Below are 14,623 nucleotides of genomic sequence, written 5' to 3' on the forward strand. Positions count from 1 at the left end.
GCCTTAGGAATGATACCATCCGTTACAATGCTACCTCCATCTAGATTGGGCCGTGGGCGGGCCCCAATGTCCTCCACTCTGCTGCGTTTTTTAGTCTCCTTTGCAGAACCCACTTCATGCTGATTCACGGGCATCACATGGCCCATATCAACACCACTTTCACGTTCGCGGTCACCTTCACGAGAATTCACGTTCACTGCACGTTGTGCATGGCCCTGTTCACGTTCACGTGGACTCACTTTGACTGCACGTGGGTTTTTAAAAACCTCACGTGATTCGGCCTCCATATGGGATCCCCGCGTAGGGTAACGCGGAAGGTTCTGATTCTTCTCCGTATTTTCCGCAGTCCCATAATGAGAGGGAGATTTACCCTTGCTCAACGGTTTGCCGAGATTGTTTTTCCGAGTTTTCCGTTTCACGATTAGCCAATCCCCATGCGGATCTGGCGTGATTAGCTCCCTTGCGCGCGGAGTGGATTGCTTTCCTGATTGAGCCACAGAATCTGCACTGTGCATTGCTTCCCCTGACGGCTGTTCCACAACCTCCTTCTCTCCCACGCCGTTTGCCTTTGCCACAGGCCTAGCTGCATGTGGAAAGTTCCGCAGAATGTGCCCATAACAGCCGCACGACGAACACAACAGATGTAATCCCTCATACTCCACGTTATACCAAACACCATTGAGGAAAAATCTCCCCACGACTGGTTCATTTAGATTGATCTCGACACATACCCGTGCAAACCTTCCCCGTGTCATGTTGAGAGTATTCAGATCCACCTTAACTGGCTTCCCTCTGGCTGAAGCGATAGTTAGGAGAACACTCTCATCATAAAACATAACTCCAAGCCCTGGAAACCTGACCCAGACAAGAGTACTATCAACCTTCGTTGCTGAAGCTACGAACTCCGGGGACCATGGTCTAACAATCAGGTAGTGATCAAAGAGCATCCAAGGACCCCCGTGCATGACCCGTTCTCTATCCGCTTCCAAGTCAAACTTCACCATGAAGTAGCCATGTGACACGTCCAACAACTCTAGGCCTCCTTGGACCTTCCACAAGGCAGGCAGCCTGTCCCGCAAGGTTAAGAACCCTACATCTCTCCCTAGCAACTTGATCACTAGACACTGTTCCCATGGTTCACACAACTGCTTCAGGGTTGGTGCTGTGATGCTGAACTTGGGTAACAACCGATCTCCACCCTCAAAATCCAACGTCATAGCCCCTTCCTTAATAAGATCGCTAACGACCGGACTCACAGCCGGGGCACCCAGTACCTTCTCCTTGAAGGTCATGGTCTGGCTCATCTTTAGACCCCCATCACCCTCATCCGGCGGCTCCGATGGTGGTTGGCGTCCCATAGACATTCCCCAAATCCTCTCCATTTTTTTCTTTCGGGTTTAGGAGTAGTTTACTCACTCCGTCCCACACAACAACAACATCAAACATTTATAGGTTTCATCTTCACCACCAGTGTTCGATGAGCACTGTTCGACAATGAACTTCATTGTTGGTTTGGTACCATCATGAAGACCATGAAGGTCATGCTGGAGAGGAACACCAGACCAGAAGGGCCTTTATATTAAAATCATGAGCAACTTTCTGAAAAAATATGTGGAGGATAAAAATGTAATTTTATTTATAATTTTAAATTTATAATCTTTTAATATATTTGTATATCTTAATCGTTCAATTTTTAATTTATACATCTAACAGTTGTAAATGATTTCTCACACATATACCATTTAACACACTACTTTAAAATTACAAAAGTTATTACCTCACAGATGAGGCACATGACACATAGCTACATGCTAGAATCTCTATTTGTATTGTTTATTGTTCTTGTAAGTTATTTATTTTTCTTTTACGATTTTTATTTTGCAGTACTATATCGAATGAATATGTAATCTCAAACTTACTAATATGAAAGTGTGGTGAAGATCAACAAAAGTTCACAAACAGCATAATTAAAAATAACAATGTGGGTTATACTTAATGGAACAATTTGTCAATCCATCTTGTTTTTTTGGATTGAGTTAGATGAATAAACTTATCAAGTCACTCCATCCAACTCACTAACCTTTTTTTTTTTGGTCTTAAAGGACAAATAATTAGTGAATTTATATTTCATCAATGTTTACATTTTATAATTTAACTCCTCTTTTTAAGTACTTATTCTCATTTTATATAAAAAATATATATTATTCTGATCACATATTTTTATTAGTACATTTTAATATGCAATGCCTTTTTTTTAAGTGTAGTTTTTTTTTCCTTTTGTTTGAGTTGTGTTAATTTTTTTCAATCCATTGAATTGAACTTGGTACTAAAGGAATTTACAACACTCACACACTCTGCTTAACCAATCGACTAAACCTCCTTAATGAGTTACATTAGTTTGAATTAGGTTTCATATTCAAACATAATTTAATTATAGAAATATATATCACTTTAATTTTTTACATGAAAAAATATAATTGCTCTCATAATCAATTTCACAAATAATAATAAAGTTGTAGGTTAAATTGATGACGTGTATTAAAAAATTTTAATTGAAATATTTTTTTAATTTGGGTGGATTGAAAATAGGACAACTCATCAATCTACTATTTTTAACCCAAAAACACTCCAAAGTATCCAACCTACCAACCCCATAACTAAATGGGGGTGAATATATTCTTTAACTCAGTTTTTTTGATGGACCAACTCGTCTCATCTCAATTTTTTGATGATTCAACTCATCTCACTATACTTAAGATGATTGACCTACTTTACTATTACCTAAATTGATGACATCATGTCAAAGGATTAAATTGAGTGCCCCTACTATAGGACAACACTTTTGAGTAATATTGAAATTGAATACAAATTTCTCTCTAAAAGACTCTAAATTTTCTCTTTGGAGGCACTTCTCCTTATGGACTTTTATAAAGAAATTTCTTCTTGTGACAAATTCTTCATCTTTTACTCATCTTCACTTTGAAGTGGTGCACCATGCTCTCTCCTTTTCCACCATTTTCATTTTGTTTCCTATGATGAGTTCCATGAATGAAGATTGGAGCATCAATGAAGCTAATTGAAGAGAAATACCAATCCTCTCCTTCACTAGTTTCATCATAAATTGTCTCATTAACATCCATTATAAAATTTTCCTATACTTTACGACTCCGTGATAATTATGTATCAAATTATGAAGAGTAAATAACTAGCTAAAAGTTTACAAATTTTTTTTATGATATTGTGCATGAATTAGATATATGATAATGAATTTTTTAAAATAAAAAAGTTTTACAAGTGAGATTTTAAATAAATGTTTAGATGATAATCTTGTTTTATTTGAATGAACTATTCATGCATATAATATCATTAAATGTTTGGGTTTTCTAACACTGAACAAATTAAATGGCATTAAGATTAATTTAACATTATTTGTACTAGAAGGATAGAGACATTTCGTGCTTCTAACAGTTATTTATTAATAAAATATTAGAAAATTGTGTATAATTATTTAAAGAAAATTTAAGATTTTTTATATATCTGGGAATATAATGGTCAATTTAAAAATAGAGACCAAAAAATGGTTATATCTCTTATATCCCCTTTATAATAGTTATAGATTATAAATATGATTATATTTTTTTTGGTGTTGCAAAAGCAATAGATATGGTTATATAATAATTGATATTATGAGAGAAAAATAAATTAAAAGTTGATTTATGGAAGGTATTGTGTGTTGAGCAAGGAATGGAAGGTCATATAATAAGGAAGGGTTGAGTAATGAGAATGGAGAGAATGCAGGGGCCAGGGGAGGAAGAAGTCAAGAAAGGGAATTGTAATTAAATAATAATAATAATAATGAATAATGAATAATGTGATAGGTCTGGGGTTGGCGTAAGCAGAGGAAGCGGTTGAAGATGGAGATTTGAGTTTGACCTCGTTGTTGGGCAATTGAAAGAAAAGAAAAAAAAGGCAATCTCCATGAAGAGCTCTCTGAAGAAATTGCGAGGTCTGGCACTCAGCAATCACAATCACAATCACAAGCATGCCTCCTCCAAGTCCATTCGGCCTCTGGGCCAGCTTGACGAGCTCGCTCGGGCTACCCAGGCACGCGTTTCTATTTCTATTTCCATTTCTTCATACAATACAATTTTTAGGGTTTCATGGAATTCGAATTGGAATTTCAGGACATGCAAGACATGAGGGACTGCTATGACACCTTGCTTTCCGCCGCAGCAGCAACCGCCAGCAGTGCTTATGGTATCAATTCATTGTTTTATGATCTCATGTCAATAATCATCATATCATATCCGCTTTCTTGCAGAATTCTCTGAGTCCTTGCGGGACATGGGTTCTTGTCTTCTTGAGAAGACCGCTTTAAATGATCACGGAGACGAAACTGGTATTCTACTGCCTACTGCCACACCTCATCCCCTTTCTATTTCTTATTCTTTTCTTTTCTTGCAGGAAAACTTCTCCTCTCTCTTGGCAAAATCCAGTTCAAACTCCACAAACTCATTGATCAATATGTCGCTCCTCATTCCTTCTCTCTATTTCTTTTTTCTCCTTTCCTTTTTTTTTTTCTCTGCTTTTCATCCCCTTTTCTTTCCCGTTTCAGCGTTCTCATATATTCCAGACAATTACCATTCCCTCCGAGTCTCTCTTGAATGAACTTCGAATTGTTGAGGTTTCTATTCCACAAAACAAAACGCTTTAACCTAAATTCAATTTACTACATCGACCACCTTTTCTAATTTTCATTATTTCTTTTTTACTTAACACTGGACCAGGAGATGAAACGACAATGCGACGAGAAAAGGTTTGAAATGTTTTCTTCGATCTAGTTTTCTCTTTCATTGTGATACTTATCATTTGTTATATCATCTGCAGGGATGTATATGAGTATATGGTAACAAGATATAGAGAAGGAGGCAAGTCTAAAGGTGGGAAAGGAGAAACTTTCTCTTTGCAGCAGTTACAAACTGCTCATGATGAATATGATGAAGAGGCTACATTGTTTGTTTTCCGATTAAAATCTCTGAAGCAAGGACAATCCCGGAGTCTTCTAACACAAGCCGCACGTCACCATGCTGCTCAGGTTCTTCATATTCCTTTAATTCATTGTAAGAATTTGGAATTCCTACTTTTTCTTTTATTTTGATATTGATTACCATTGCTTTCTTCTATGCTCCTAAACAGTTATGTTTCTTCAAAAAAGCAATCAAGTCCCTTGAGACCGTAGAACCACATGTGAAATCAGTAACCGAACAGCAACACATTGATTACCACTTCAGTGGTCTTGAAGAGGAGGCTGGGGATGAAGGTGATTATGGAGATGATGATGGTGGTGGTTATGATGAGCATGATGATGGGGAGTTGAGTTTTGACTATGGACAAAGTGAACAAGACCAGGATGTTTCTATATCACGAAACTCAATGGAGGTGTATACCTTTAGTAACTAAGGACTTTGTAATCTTTTTCTTTCTCTTTTATGTTTGTTGAGCTTGTTTAAAAATGAATGTCTAATAATAATTGGGCAACTGCATCCACTAACAGGCAAAAATGAGCAGCCAGGTGATTGTACACTCATTTGGTGGTAATTGAGGGGTTTAATTATACTACATGCATGCTAAAAAGAATATTAGTAAAATCAAAATTAATTAGTGAATGAATGAATTCCTGGGGGGAGAAGACTATGTTCTGTAGGCAGGCCTTCCAGGACCAAAGTCCATGAGCATTAGAGTTTTTGGCAACGTTGTTTTGCAGTCTTATGCACAGAAACTTTGCATCCTTGTTTGTTTAAATGTATGTGGCTAGCTGCTATGCACATGAGTAATATAGTTTAATTTGAGTGCTGCTAGATGGATGGATTGAGCAAGAACCTCTACAAGAAAACTATGGAGTATTAATTTGTCTGGTCCATGCATAAAAATGCTATGGAATATTTTAGTACTAAACTTCTGATTATGAAGATTTAGGATCAAGACAATATGTATAATTTTAATTTTCAACTTTATAAACGCTTCAATTAGCTTATATTACTCATCTTGATGACACGTTGCTTAACCATGTTTGCTTCTTTACAGCTGGACCAGTTGGAACATACACTTCCTAGAGTTTCTACAGCTGAAGCTGCTAAGGTAAAAAAGACATCTGTTGTCTTTAATTTCCTTTTGACTGTAAAATTTAAAGTATGTAAGTTAGAGCTTGCATAATGAATATCTTTTGCTCTATTTACAGGAAAACTTGGATAAACTTCAAAGGAATTTGTTTTCCTTTAGGGTTAGGGCAGGAAGCCAATCTGCCCCACTTTTTGCTGATAATAAACCTGATTCAAGTGAAAAACTAAGACAGATGCGCCCATCTTTATCACGGAAGTTTAGTTCATATGTGCTACCCACACCAGTTGATGCGAAGAGTTCAACCTCTTCAGGGTCAAATAATCCAAACCCTTCCAAAATGCAGACAAATTTAAGTGAACCTGCGAAGAACTTGTGGCATTCATCCCCATTGGAACAAAAGAAACATGAAAAAGATATTGGAAATGAGTTTTCTGGTTCAATTGGCAGAAGTGCACAGTCAGTACTCAAGGAAAGTAACAGCAATACTGCCTCCACGAGATTGCTGCCTCCTTTGGTAGATAGTCTTTTATCCTCAAATCGGGATTACATTTCTGCTTACTCTAAAAAGACTAAAAGACAAGCCTTTTCTGGCCCATTAACAAGTAATCCTGGGCCTACCAAGCCGGTCTCGGTAGAAAGTGCTCAACTGTTCTCTGGACCTCTTTTGCCGACCCCAATCTCTCAGCCTCCATCTTCATCTCCAAAAGTATCTCCTAGTGCTTCTCCTACTCTTATGTCTTCACCCAAAATAAGTGAGCTTCATGAACTTCCTAGGCCTCCAACCAGTTTCCCCTCCAATTCAAGGCTTTTAGGTTTGGTGGGTCATTCTGGTCCATTGGTGTCTAGAGTTCAAAAGGTTTCCACTGCAAATAATTTGGTTGCATCAAGTGCAGCATCTCCACTCCCAATGCCACCTCAGGCCATGGCTCGTAGCTTCTCCATACCTTCTAGTGGCACTAGAGTTGCAGCATTACATGGGTCAAGAACGCTAAAATCCTCTAATAGATCATCTATATCTGAGAATATTGCTTCTCCTCCTCTGATGCCAATAGCATTATCTAGTAGTCAGCCATCATCAGATGGCTAAGACTGTTGTCTGGATGTTTAGACCAGAGGTAATTTTTAAACCAGGATTTTTTTGTTTATTTTTTTTTCTTATTAATATTTTGTTTTCCTGGATTTATTTGAGCATTTTTGTTAATTCTGAAATAATGCCAGTGTAGAAATTTCATATATAAATGGCAAAACCTTCATCTCAAATTGCCTGGTTTGGAATGGAATAAAATGGAGACGAGGGTTAGAACTTAGGACCTAATTCTATGATATCAGAAACCTGAAATGCCATTGGTATTATTGAGCAAGTTCAATCTTCGAAGTTGTTAGAATATGTGAAAAATATTCAATCCCCACCTAGTGGAATAAAGCTTGGTGGTTGTTGTTGTATGAAAAATATCCAATATAATCTTGATTGTATCTTTAGAGTAATTTAGAGTATCTTAATTAATCTCTCAAGACTTTATTAATTAGGATATGATAAAGTAAGGATTAGTGCTTTATGTTTTGCAACATGACATTCACATCATGTCAAGTCAATACTAATTTCATAATATTCAGTTTTTATTCTCTCCTTTTCCTCCCGCAATACCTAAATCAATAATTTTGACATGGTATTACACTATCAGACCCTTTTGGACCAAATGGTCTAGGATTGGCTCCTAGCCACCCCATTCTTCTGATGAAGAGTTGAATTTAGGGGACTTTTGTGTGAGATGTGTTAGAGATATAATATAAAATTATTTTTGTCTTTACCCAACAGTTTAAAGTTTTGGAATAGTTGGTTGATGACAAATAAACTGTGACCTTTATACAAATACTTTCTAGAAATTCACATTGGGATTAAGAATATTTTTGGTGCAAGCATCTGATCTTAAATGGAAATGACATTTAACTTTGTGCCAAGTACTTTACGATATCAGGTAATACATATAGCAACTCACTTCATTGTTATTTTATACCATTTGCTCAATAACATAACATGTCCATCAGGTAGAGTGGAGCTGTTATTAATTGGTGGGGGTACATATTTTAGGACATGATAGGCCAGTTTTAATAAAGCCAAGAAATTTTTTTAATTCAAAACTAATTGTTCTAAATTGTTAAATACTATCATGTTAACATTGTATGATTTAGCTTAGAAAATGGCTTATATTGTTCTTTGTTCCCACTACCAATCCTCTGATAAATTTTGGTTTAACATCAAAATATTTAATGTCCACTTTCTGTTTTACAGGGATGTACATGTTTTGACTAATATTATGCGATGAACCCAGGTATTGTCAATGGATACTTGTGCAGACTAATTAACTTACGTCTGAAGTTAGCCCTGTTTACGACCTGGCAAATTAAGCTTAGGGTCAAGGAAACTTAGGTCAAGTTTTGCTTAATTGCAATTATGTAAATATATTCGTTTTACCTAGTATTCTTTTTTCTGTCATCTTCATTGTTAATTCAACCTTATGGGCTTTTGTCTTATTTTGAAATAAATGCCCATCGGCGTTATTGTTGAGATATGCATCTAAGCAATTGACAGTATCATGCCTCCCCTTTCCAAGCGATCCAATTGTCGAATTATGTTGTGTCCCTTCCATCAAGCGAAGTTTGCTTTCGGATGCTTTTGTGTTTTTGCAACTCAATCGTTTCTAAGAACACATCAAAGCAAACCTCGTAGAATTCTTTTTTTTTTTCCTTTTCCAGATCTGCATTCAAATCAAGCATTTGATTTATCTGCAACCAGTTGGAGCTGGATGAAAAGAGAGTGAATAGGGGTCATGTAAATATAAAATCAATTTCCCTGCCTTGTGTTTCGGATTGTTATGTGGTTAATAACGTGTTCAACCATCGAAGAAAGTAGAAATGGAGTGAACTGTCATGCAATTAGACTTGAGAGGGCGTTGTACCGCTCAAGAAACTGGTTGTCAGTGGTTTAGTATCGTGGCATTTCCGATGGACTTGTTGAATTAGTTTGGACCAGCCAAATAGTTATAGGTATGGGTGTGAAGAAACCTGAATCTATCGAAAACCGAACTGTGCACAGCCTCTTGTTGTGGACTTGTGGAGGGTGGTTTTGTTTAGAAGGTGTAAGCAAAATCCAAAGACCCAAATTTAATTGGCTTCTATTATTATCATTATCATTAATATCAATCTATCTATATATTACAAATAGACATCCCAAACCAAACCATCCGTACTAGCTGTACAGATCTGTAAACCACGAAAAGGATTGCCGAGGTCCTAATTGAAATACAATGCATGGTGGTAGTAGCAAGTAATTTAGAGATGGATGTAAGGAAAAGAGACATTTCCTATGATCGGGGATTGTGTTTGGTAGATATAATCTTTCATTTGCAGCTTCCTCCGGTATCATATCTGACGAATCCCATTAATTCCGGTCCTTTAAGTCTTGGATTATTCTTGAAACTGTAGGAATATAATGTTGTCACGATTGTAGATGAAACACTTAAGTATGGATAGAGAGGCAAGAGAAGCATGAAATGGCATATCTTAGATGGAGTCACCTTTGTTCGGAGAACTTGGAGAAGGAGCCGGATGTAGGGAAAGTGCCACATAGATCATTGTTTGATACGTCTCTGCATAACACAAGAAAAGCGAATTAGAATGGGTGGAGAGAAGTGGGATATTAAAAAGTATAGGAATATGAATAGGAGAGACTGACAAGATCTTGAGGTTTGCCAACTTAGTGAGTTCCCTCGGTATTCTTCCGGTGAGCTTGTTACTGTTGAGTCGCCTGTAATTGTAATTGTAATTGTATCACAAAAGGAAAGGTCAGGCTTAGGCTTAGGCTATATAATGTAACTTACAAGAATTTGATGTTGGAGAGGTTGGACAGTGTGGCGGGGATGGAGCCAGTGAGGTTGTTCTGGTAGAGACCCAAGCTGACGAGGTTCTTAAGGTCTCCAAGTTCCTTTGGTATTGGACCAATCAAATCATTCTTGTACAATTCTCTACTCAAGGTCAAACATACAAAAGTAAACCATTCAATTCAACCATACAATACAAATACTTTGGATAGACAGTTTGAAACAATAAAAGTTTACAGAAACTGAAGGCGCTGGAGCCTCCCTAGCTCTGGAACCAAAGGGCCTGATAGTTTTGCGTGTCCGAGGTCTCTGCATAGCATGGCATGCAAGGTGAAAAGCCAAGGAAATAACATAGCATTCAAAATAAATGAAAGGAATAGGATCAAGAGAATTACAGTCGGGTAACTCGCTTATCATCATCACAGGTAACATGAAACCATGTACAAGGATCCACCAAAGTTGGATCCCAGCTCTGTAGAACGTTATTTGGGTCTTTCACAGCTTTTCTCAACGCGAACAGAGCATCACCTGTTACAAGCACTTCAAAATGCCTCCATAGAACCATAACATACATATAATATATGTCAAAAGTTTTACCTTCAGAATTTGCATTTGCAACACCAAAAGGGTCTGATAAGAGAAGAAAAATCGCAAGAAACGTCATCATGCTCGTCTCCTTGAGTAGAGATTTCACACGAACCATGTGCTTGTTCCTGTGCCTACTACTAACAATTTTCTTTAATGCAATTATGCTTTTCGAATGACAACTTTTATAGTGCCCGTAAATGGACTGCTGTTAGTCACTATTGACACAACACAACTGCCAATTCACTCCTACGTTTAAATATCATTTCTCTTTTCTTAAACTAACTATGATTCGCTTTAGGCATCTACAACTATTCAATTGTATTGTATGTTTGCCAAGTGTAAGGATTTTTAATTTAAAAGAGTGGTTAGAAACAAAGTGGACATGAATCCTCTCCGTTCAAATATATAATAGAGGAGGTTAGGACTTGGGTGTAAGTAAATATAAGTAGCAGAAAAATATGAATACAAAGTTCTTCCTTTTGTTCGCTTTAATTTTGAAAACAAAAAGAATAACTAATTATACTTTAGATTCGGTGATGGGTGGTGTAATTTCAAAGAAGAAGAATAATTGTTCTTTTTTTTTTTTTTGGTTCTGCCGGTCTTTCTTTTTGTTTTATATTACTAGCAAAAATTATGATGAATATTAATAATCTAATTATTACTAGTCAACCATGATGTTAATTTAGTTAACCAGAAGCATGGTGTGATTGGACACGAAAAAGTAGAAAGTGAATAGAAAGATTGTTTGTAAGCTACTTTTGTGGTTTGGTGCAAATGAAATACTCGTCTTTTAATGCATGTTATGTTAATGGGTCCAAAAGTCCAATACTCTGGTTTTGACCTGGGACGGCTCAATGCTTGACAGCTAACGATATACAATGTAGACGTTGGTTTGTTCTCTTTCTCTTTCAAGTTACTGTACCTTTTTTGATAGTGGGATGGGAGGGACACCAACACCATCAAAGACTCCGTTTGCCTTTGCTTTGTATAATGCTCTTGCTATCATCTCCTCATTAAAAGAAGTGACATGATCGAGCATTTCAGACTTAGACCACATCACTTTCTCTGTCTCTCATTGTCCATGTTAACTCCTTTTCATGTTATAAATATTACTGTACAAAACGAAAAGCCCTCTCTATAATCTTCCTTTCTTCCTTCCACTTTCATCAAAGCTTTCCATACGGAAAATCGAGATTATAATCAACACCTCACGTGTAAAATAAATTATAATGGTTTGTTGCTTGTTTGACCATTGACCACCAATATATTCACATTTGAAAAGATGTATCATTACCCCACCGCTCGCGTTATCTTTTCAAGTTGAAGGTGGGAACAAAATTTTGAACCATGCAACTCACATGTATAGTATAGATTGAGTTGTAGAGAAGTAATTAACCGAAAACAAAACGTTGATATGCTTCAAGTTAGACACCTACATCATACCATAAATATAAATTGAAAGAAAATGTTGTTATAACTTTACTTCAGATGTATTAGGAAGTGCACGGGCCTAGTCGAGTATTGAACTCGTCCCTTATCAAGTTGTCAAACTCGGTCAAAGGTTTACTGACCTGGCCAAGTAGTGAATTCGTCACTGTCAAGTTACTAAGCTCGGCCAATAAATAAGGACATCGGAGTATCACATTGGCTCAAAAAGGTCACGTCATTAGAAAGATAAAGATATAATCTTGTCACCGTGCCGCAATCACAAGGAAAACTCTAAAATTGCCAATGTGCCGGTAGATAGAGATAACCCTAAAATCATCAAGGTACACTTGCTATATATACGAGACATAAGCATCAGAATCTCTTTTGCAGGTATCACACCCATCTTGGAGCGACCAACCTATGAACCAGAGGAAGCTCACCAATTTCATCAGAGAGATCGTCACTAGACCAATCTCAGGTGAGAACAGGAATTAATAAGAATATTAACTTGACTTAGAAATATATATATATATATATATATATATATATACATATATATATTATATATATATATTGGTGAAAAGAAAAACAATATCATCATAAAGTTGGCAAAAGGAATAGGATATATATAGGAAGGATCCGTTTACTTTAAGAGTAAGTCTACATAGTCTTATTTCGTTCAATAACTCATGTTCTATATCAAATTTCAATGATCTAATCGTTGAATTTAAATTTCTTAATGCACAAATAAAATATGCAAAAAAAATTTTAAAAAATTGAAAATCATTTGAAATTTCGTTCCATAAATTCAAATTGACGAAAAATTGAAAATCACTTGATATTTCATTTCATAAATTCAAATTAATGGATAATCATAAAAATATGTTATCCGTCAATTTGAATTAATGAAACGAAGTATCAAACAATTTTTAATTTTTTTTTAAAAAGTTTGCAAATTTAATTTGTGCATTAAAAACTTTAAATTCAACGGTTGGATCGTTGAGATTTGATATAAAGTATGAATTATTGAACAATGTAAGTTTAGGTAGATTTACTCTTGAAATAACAAGTCAATCTTGAAGACCATTCTTCAGATGGATACATCCAAACAAATATAGGAGTAATGAAGAGAAAGTTTCAAGGGAATGTAGCACAATCCCAAGGACTTCGTCAAAATTTCAAGGTTTTGGAAATGAATGTTGGGGAGTCTGTTTTTGATTACTTCTCAAGAGTGATTTTGATAGCTAATGACATGCGAAACTATGGAGACATGTTAGATGTTAAAGTGGTGGAAAAAATCCTATGCTCCTTAAAAAAAAAGTTCAACTACATTGTTTGTTCAATTAAGGAGTTAAAAGACATCTATTCTCTCACTATTGATGAATTACACAGATCTTTAACGATGCATGAAATAAGTTTTGAAATAAAAATGATATATAACATGCTTTAAAAATGAGTTCAAAGGAGAAATTTTCCAAATGAGGAAGTCGTAGAGAAACCTTTAGAGGATGTGGTAGAGGAAAGGGAAAATAGAGCTTCAATAAAGCCATGGTTGAATGTTATAGAAGTCATAAACTTGGTCATTATCAATATGAGTACCTATCACGGGATAGAGAAGCAAATTTTGTTGAGTTAGATGAAAAATAAGACCCATTGTTGATGTCATATATGGAGATGCATAATGCAAAAAGAGAAGGGATATGGTTTTTAGATTCTGGATGTATATCACATGTGTGCAAACAAATCAGTTTTCAACATGATGGATGAAGCCTTCAGACATGTGGTAAAGCTTTGGAAACAATCACTACTATAGGAGGCACATTTTATATTGATTTTGGAAACAATGTAAATTAAGGTGACATAGAAAGTGTAATATATTCTATGTTAGTTTAAAGATCAATGAAGAAAATGTCATTTATACATAGATTATTGATAGAATTGGTGTAAAATATGGCACATTCTACACCGATACTATCAAGAACCGATGTATAATATGTCATTTTCTACATAAGTTCTATCAATAATCAATATAGAAAATTCAATAAGCACATTTATATTAGTTGGAAAAATTCATTTACACCAATTACTCCAAAATCTCTTATGGCATCACATTATTAAATATTAATCACTAAAATCATTTGCCTTCAAAAAGAAATTTTGTGCTTGTTAAATTAACCTAAAACAATATAACATTATAATTTAAACACAATGCAAGACAAAGATTGAGTGTCTTAAAAATATATAACAGTAATTAAGAAGAAAAATAAAAAGATTGAATACCAAAGACAAGCTTGAGTGTGTCTTACTTCACTCAGTTTCATAATGCATATTTATATATATCAAAACCAGAAGTACAATGAATACAATGGGCAAAGAAATAAGGAATTACAGTATGATCCCTATGAGACTATGACAGCCAACAACTACAGGGAAAAATATATTACAAGAAACAACATAAAATATTGTGATGAATGACAATTTAGTACTATAGAACAACATATAGATTGGTTGCAAGTTGTATGACAGTCATGGCAATCATCAATCACGAGATCCACGAACCTATTAACAAGCTTTGGTTCACACGTATAATCAATTATAAAGAGCGACAA

At 35.6% G+C, this 14,623-nt stretch overlaps 2 protein-coding genes across 4 annotated transcripts; one reads left to right on the forward strand and one right to left on the reverse strand.

Moving 5' to 3' along the window:
• The first annotated feature begins 3,768 nt into the window (after nt 1-3,768).
• On the forward strand, nt 3,769-8,712 carry LOC109802070 (uncharacterized protein At2g33490). Of its 2 annotated transcripts, none has more exons than XM_020363278.3 (11): nt 3,769-4,104; nt 4,185-4,257; nt 4,322-4,399; nt 4,465-4,526; nt 4,616-4,684; nt 4,788-4,816; nt 4,888-5,095; nt 5,197-5,439; nt 6,085-6,138; nt 6,239-7,235; nt 8,451-8,712. In XM_020363278.3, exons 1-10 carry the CDS (start codon nt 3,979-3,981, stop codon nt 7,205-7,207), a joined length of 1,911 nt encoding a protein of 636 aa, XP_020218867.1. In that variant the 5' UTR covers nt 3,769-3,978; the 3' UTR covers nt 7,208-7,235; nt 8,451-8,712. The 2 variants fall into 2 exon arrangements, with proteins under 2 accessions (XP_020218867.1, XP_020218866.1); XM_020363277.3 differs by having other exon boundaries at nt 3,770-4,104; nt 8,411-8,712.
• A 561-nt stretch (nt 8,713-9,273) lies between these two features.
• Nucleotides 9,274-10,975, reverse strand: LOC109802402 (leucine-rich repeat protein 1). 2 transcript variants are annotated; one of them, XM_020363763.3, is made up of 7 exons: nt 10,596-10,975; nt 10,394-10,526; nt 10,236-10,307; nt 9,999-10,142; nt 9,854-9,913; nt 9,696-9,767; nt 9,274-9,597 (listed from the first exon to the last, which is right to left on the reverse strand). In XM_020363763.3, the coding sequence occupies exons 1-7, from the start codon at nt 10,699-10,701 to the stop codon at nt 9,519-9,521; spliced, it is 666 nt and encodes a 221-aa protein (XP_020219352.1). In that variant the 5' UTR covers nt 10,702-10,975; the 3' UTR covers nt 9,274-9,518. The 2 variants fall into 2 exon arrangements, with proteins under 2 accessions (XP_020219352.1, XP_020219351.1); XM_020363762.3 differs by having other exon boundaries at nt 9,854-9,925; nt 10,596-10,969.
• Nucleotides 10,976-14,623: the final 3,648 nt, after the last annotated feature.

This window comes from Cajanus cajan, chromosome 4, assembly GCF_000230855.2.
Source record: "Cajanus cajan strain Asha chromosome 4, NIPB_CcT2T_4, whole genome shotgun sequence".
Classification (NCBI taxonomy): domain Eukaryota; kingdom Viridiplantae; phylum Streptophyta; class Magnoliopsida; order Fabales; family Fabaceae; genus Cajanus; species Cajanus cajan.

Coding starts and splice junctions, on each gene's coding strand:
- LOC109802402 (XM_020363762.3), bottom strand. CDS start 10,701: ATGGTTCGTGTGAAATCTCTACTCAAGGAGACGAGCATGATGACGTTT. Junction 10,527..10,595: donor TGCAAATGCAAATTCTGAAG/GTAAAACTTTTG, acceptor TGCTTGTAACAG/GTGATGCTCTGTTCGCGTTG. Junction 10,308..10,393: donor GATAAGCGAGTTACCCGACT/GTAATTCTCTTG, acceptor CATGCTATGCAG/AGACCTCGGACACGCAAAAC.
- LOC109802070 (XM_020363278.3), top strand. CDS start 3,979: ATGAAGAGCTCTCTGAAGAAATTGCGAGGTCTGGCACTCAGCAATCAC. Junction 4,258..4,321: donor AACCGCCAGCAGTGCTTATG/GTATCAATTCAT, acceptor GCTTTCTTGCAG/AATTCTCTGAGTCCTTGCGG. Junction 6,139..6,238: donor CTACAGCTGAAGCTGCTAAG/GTAAAAAAGACA, acceptor CTCTATTTACAG/GAAAACTTGGATAAACTTCA.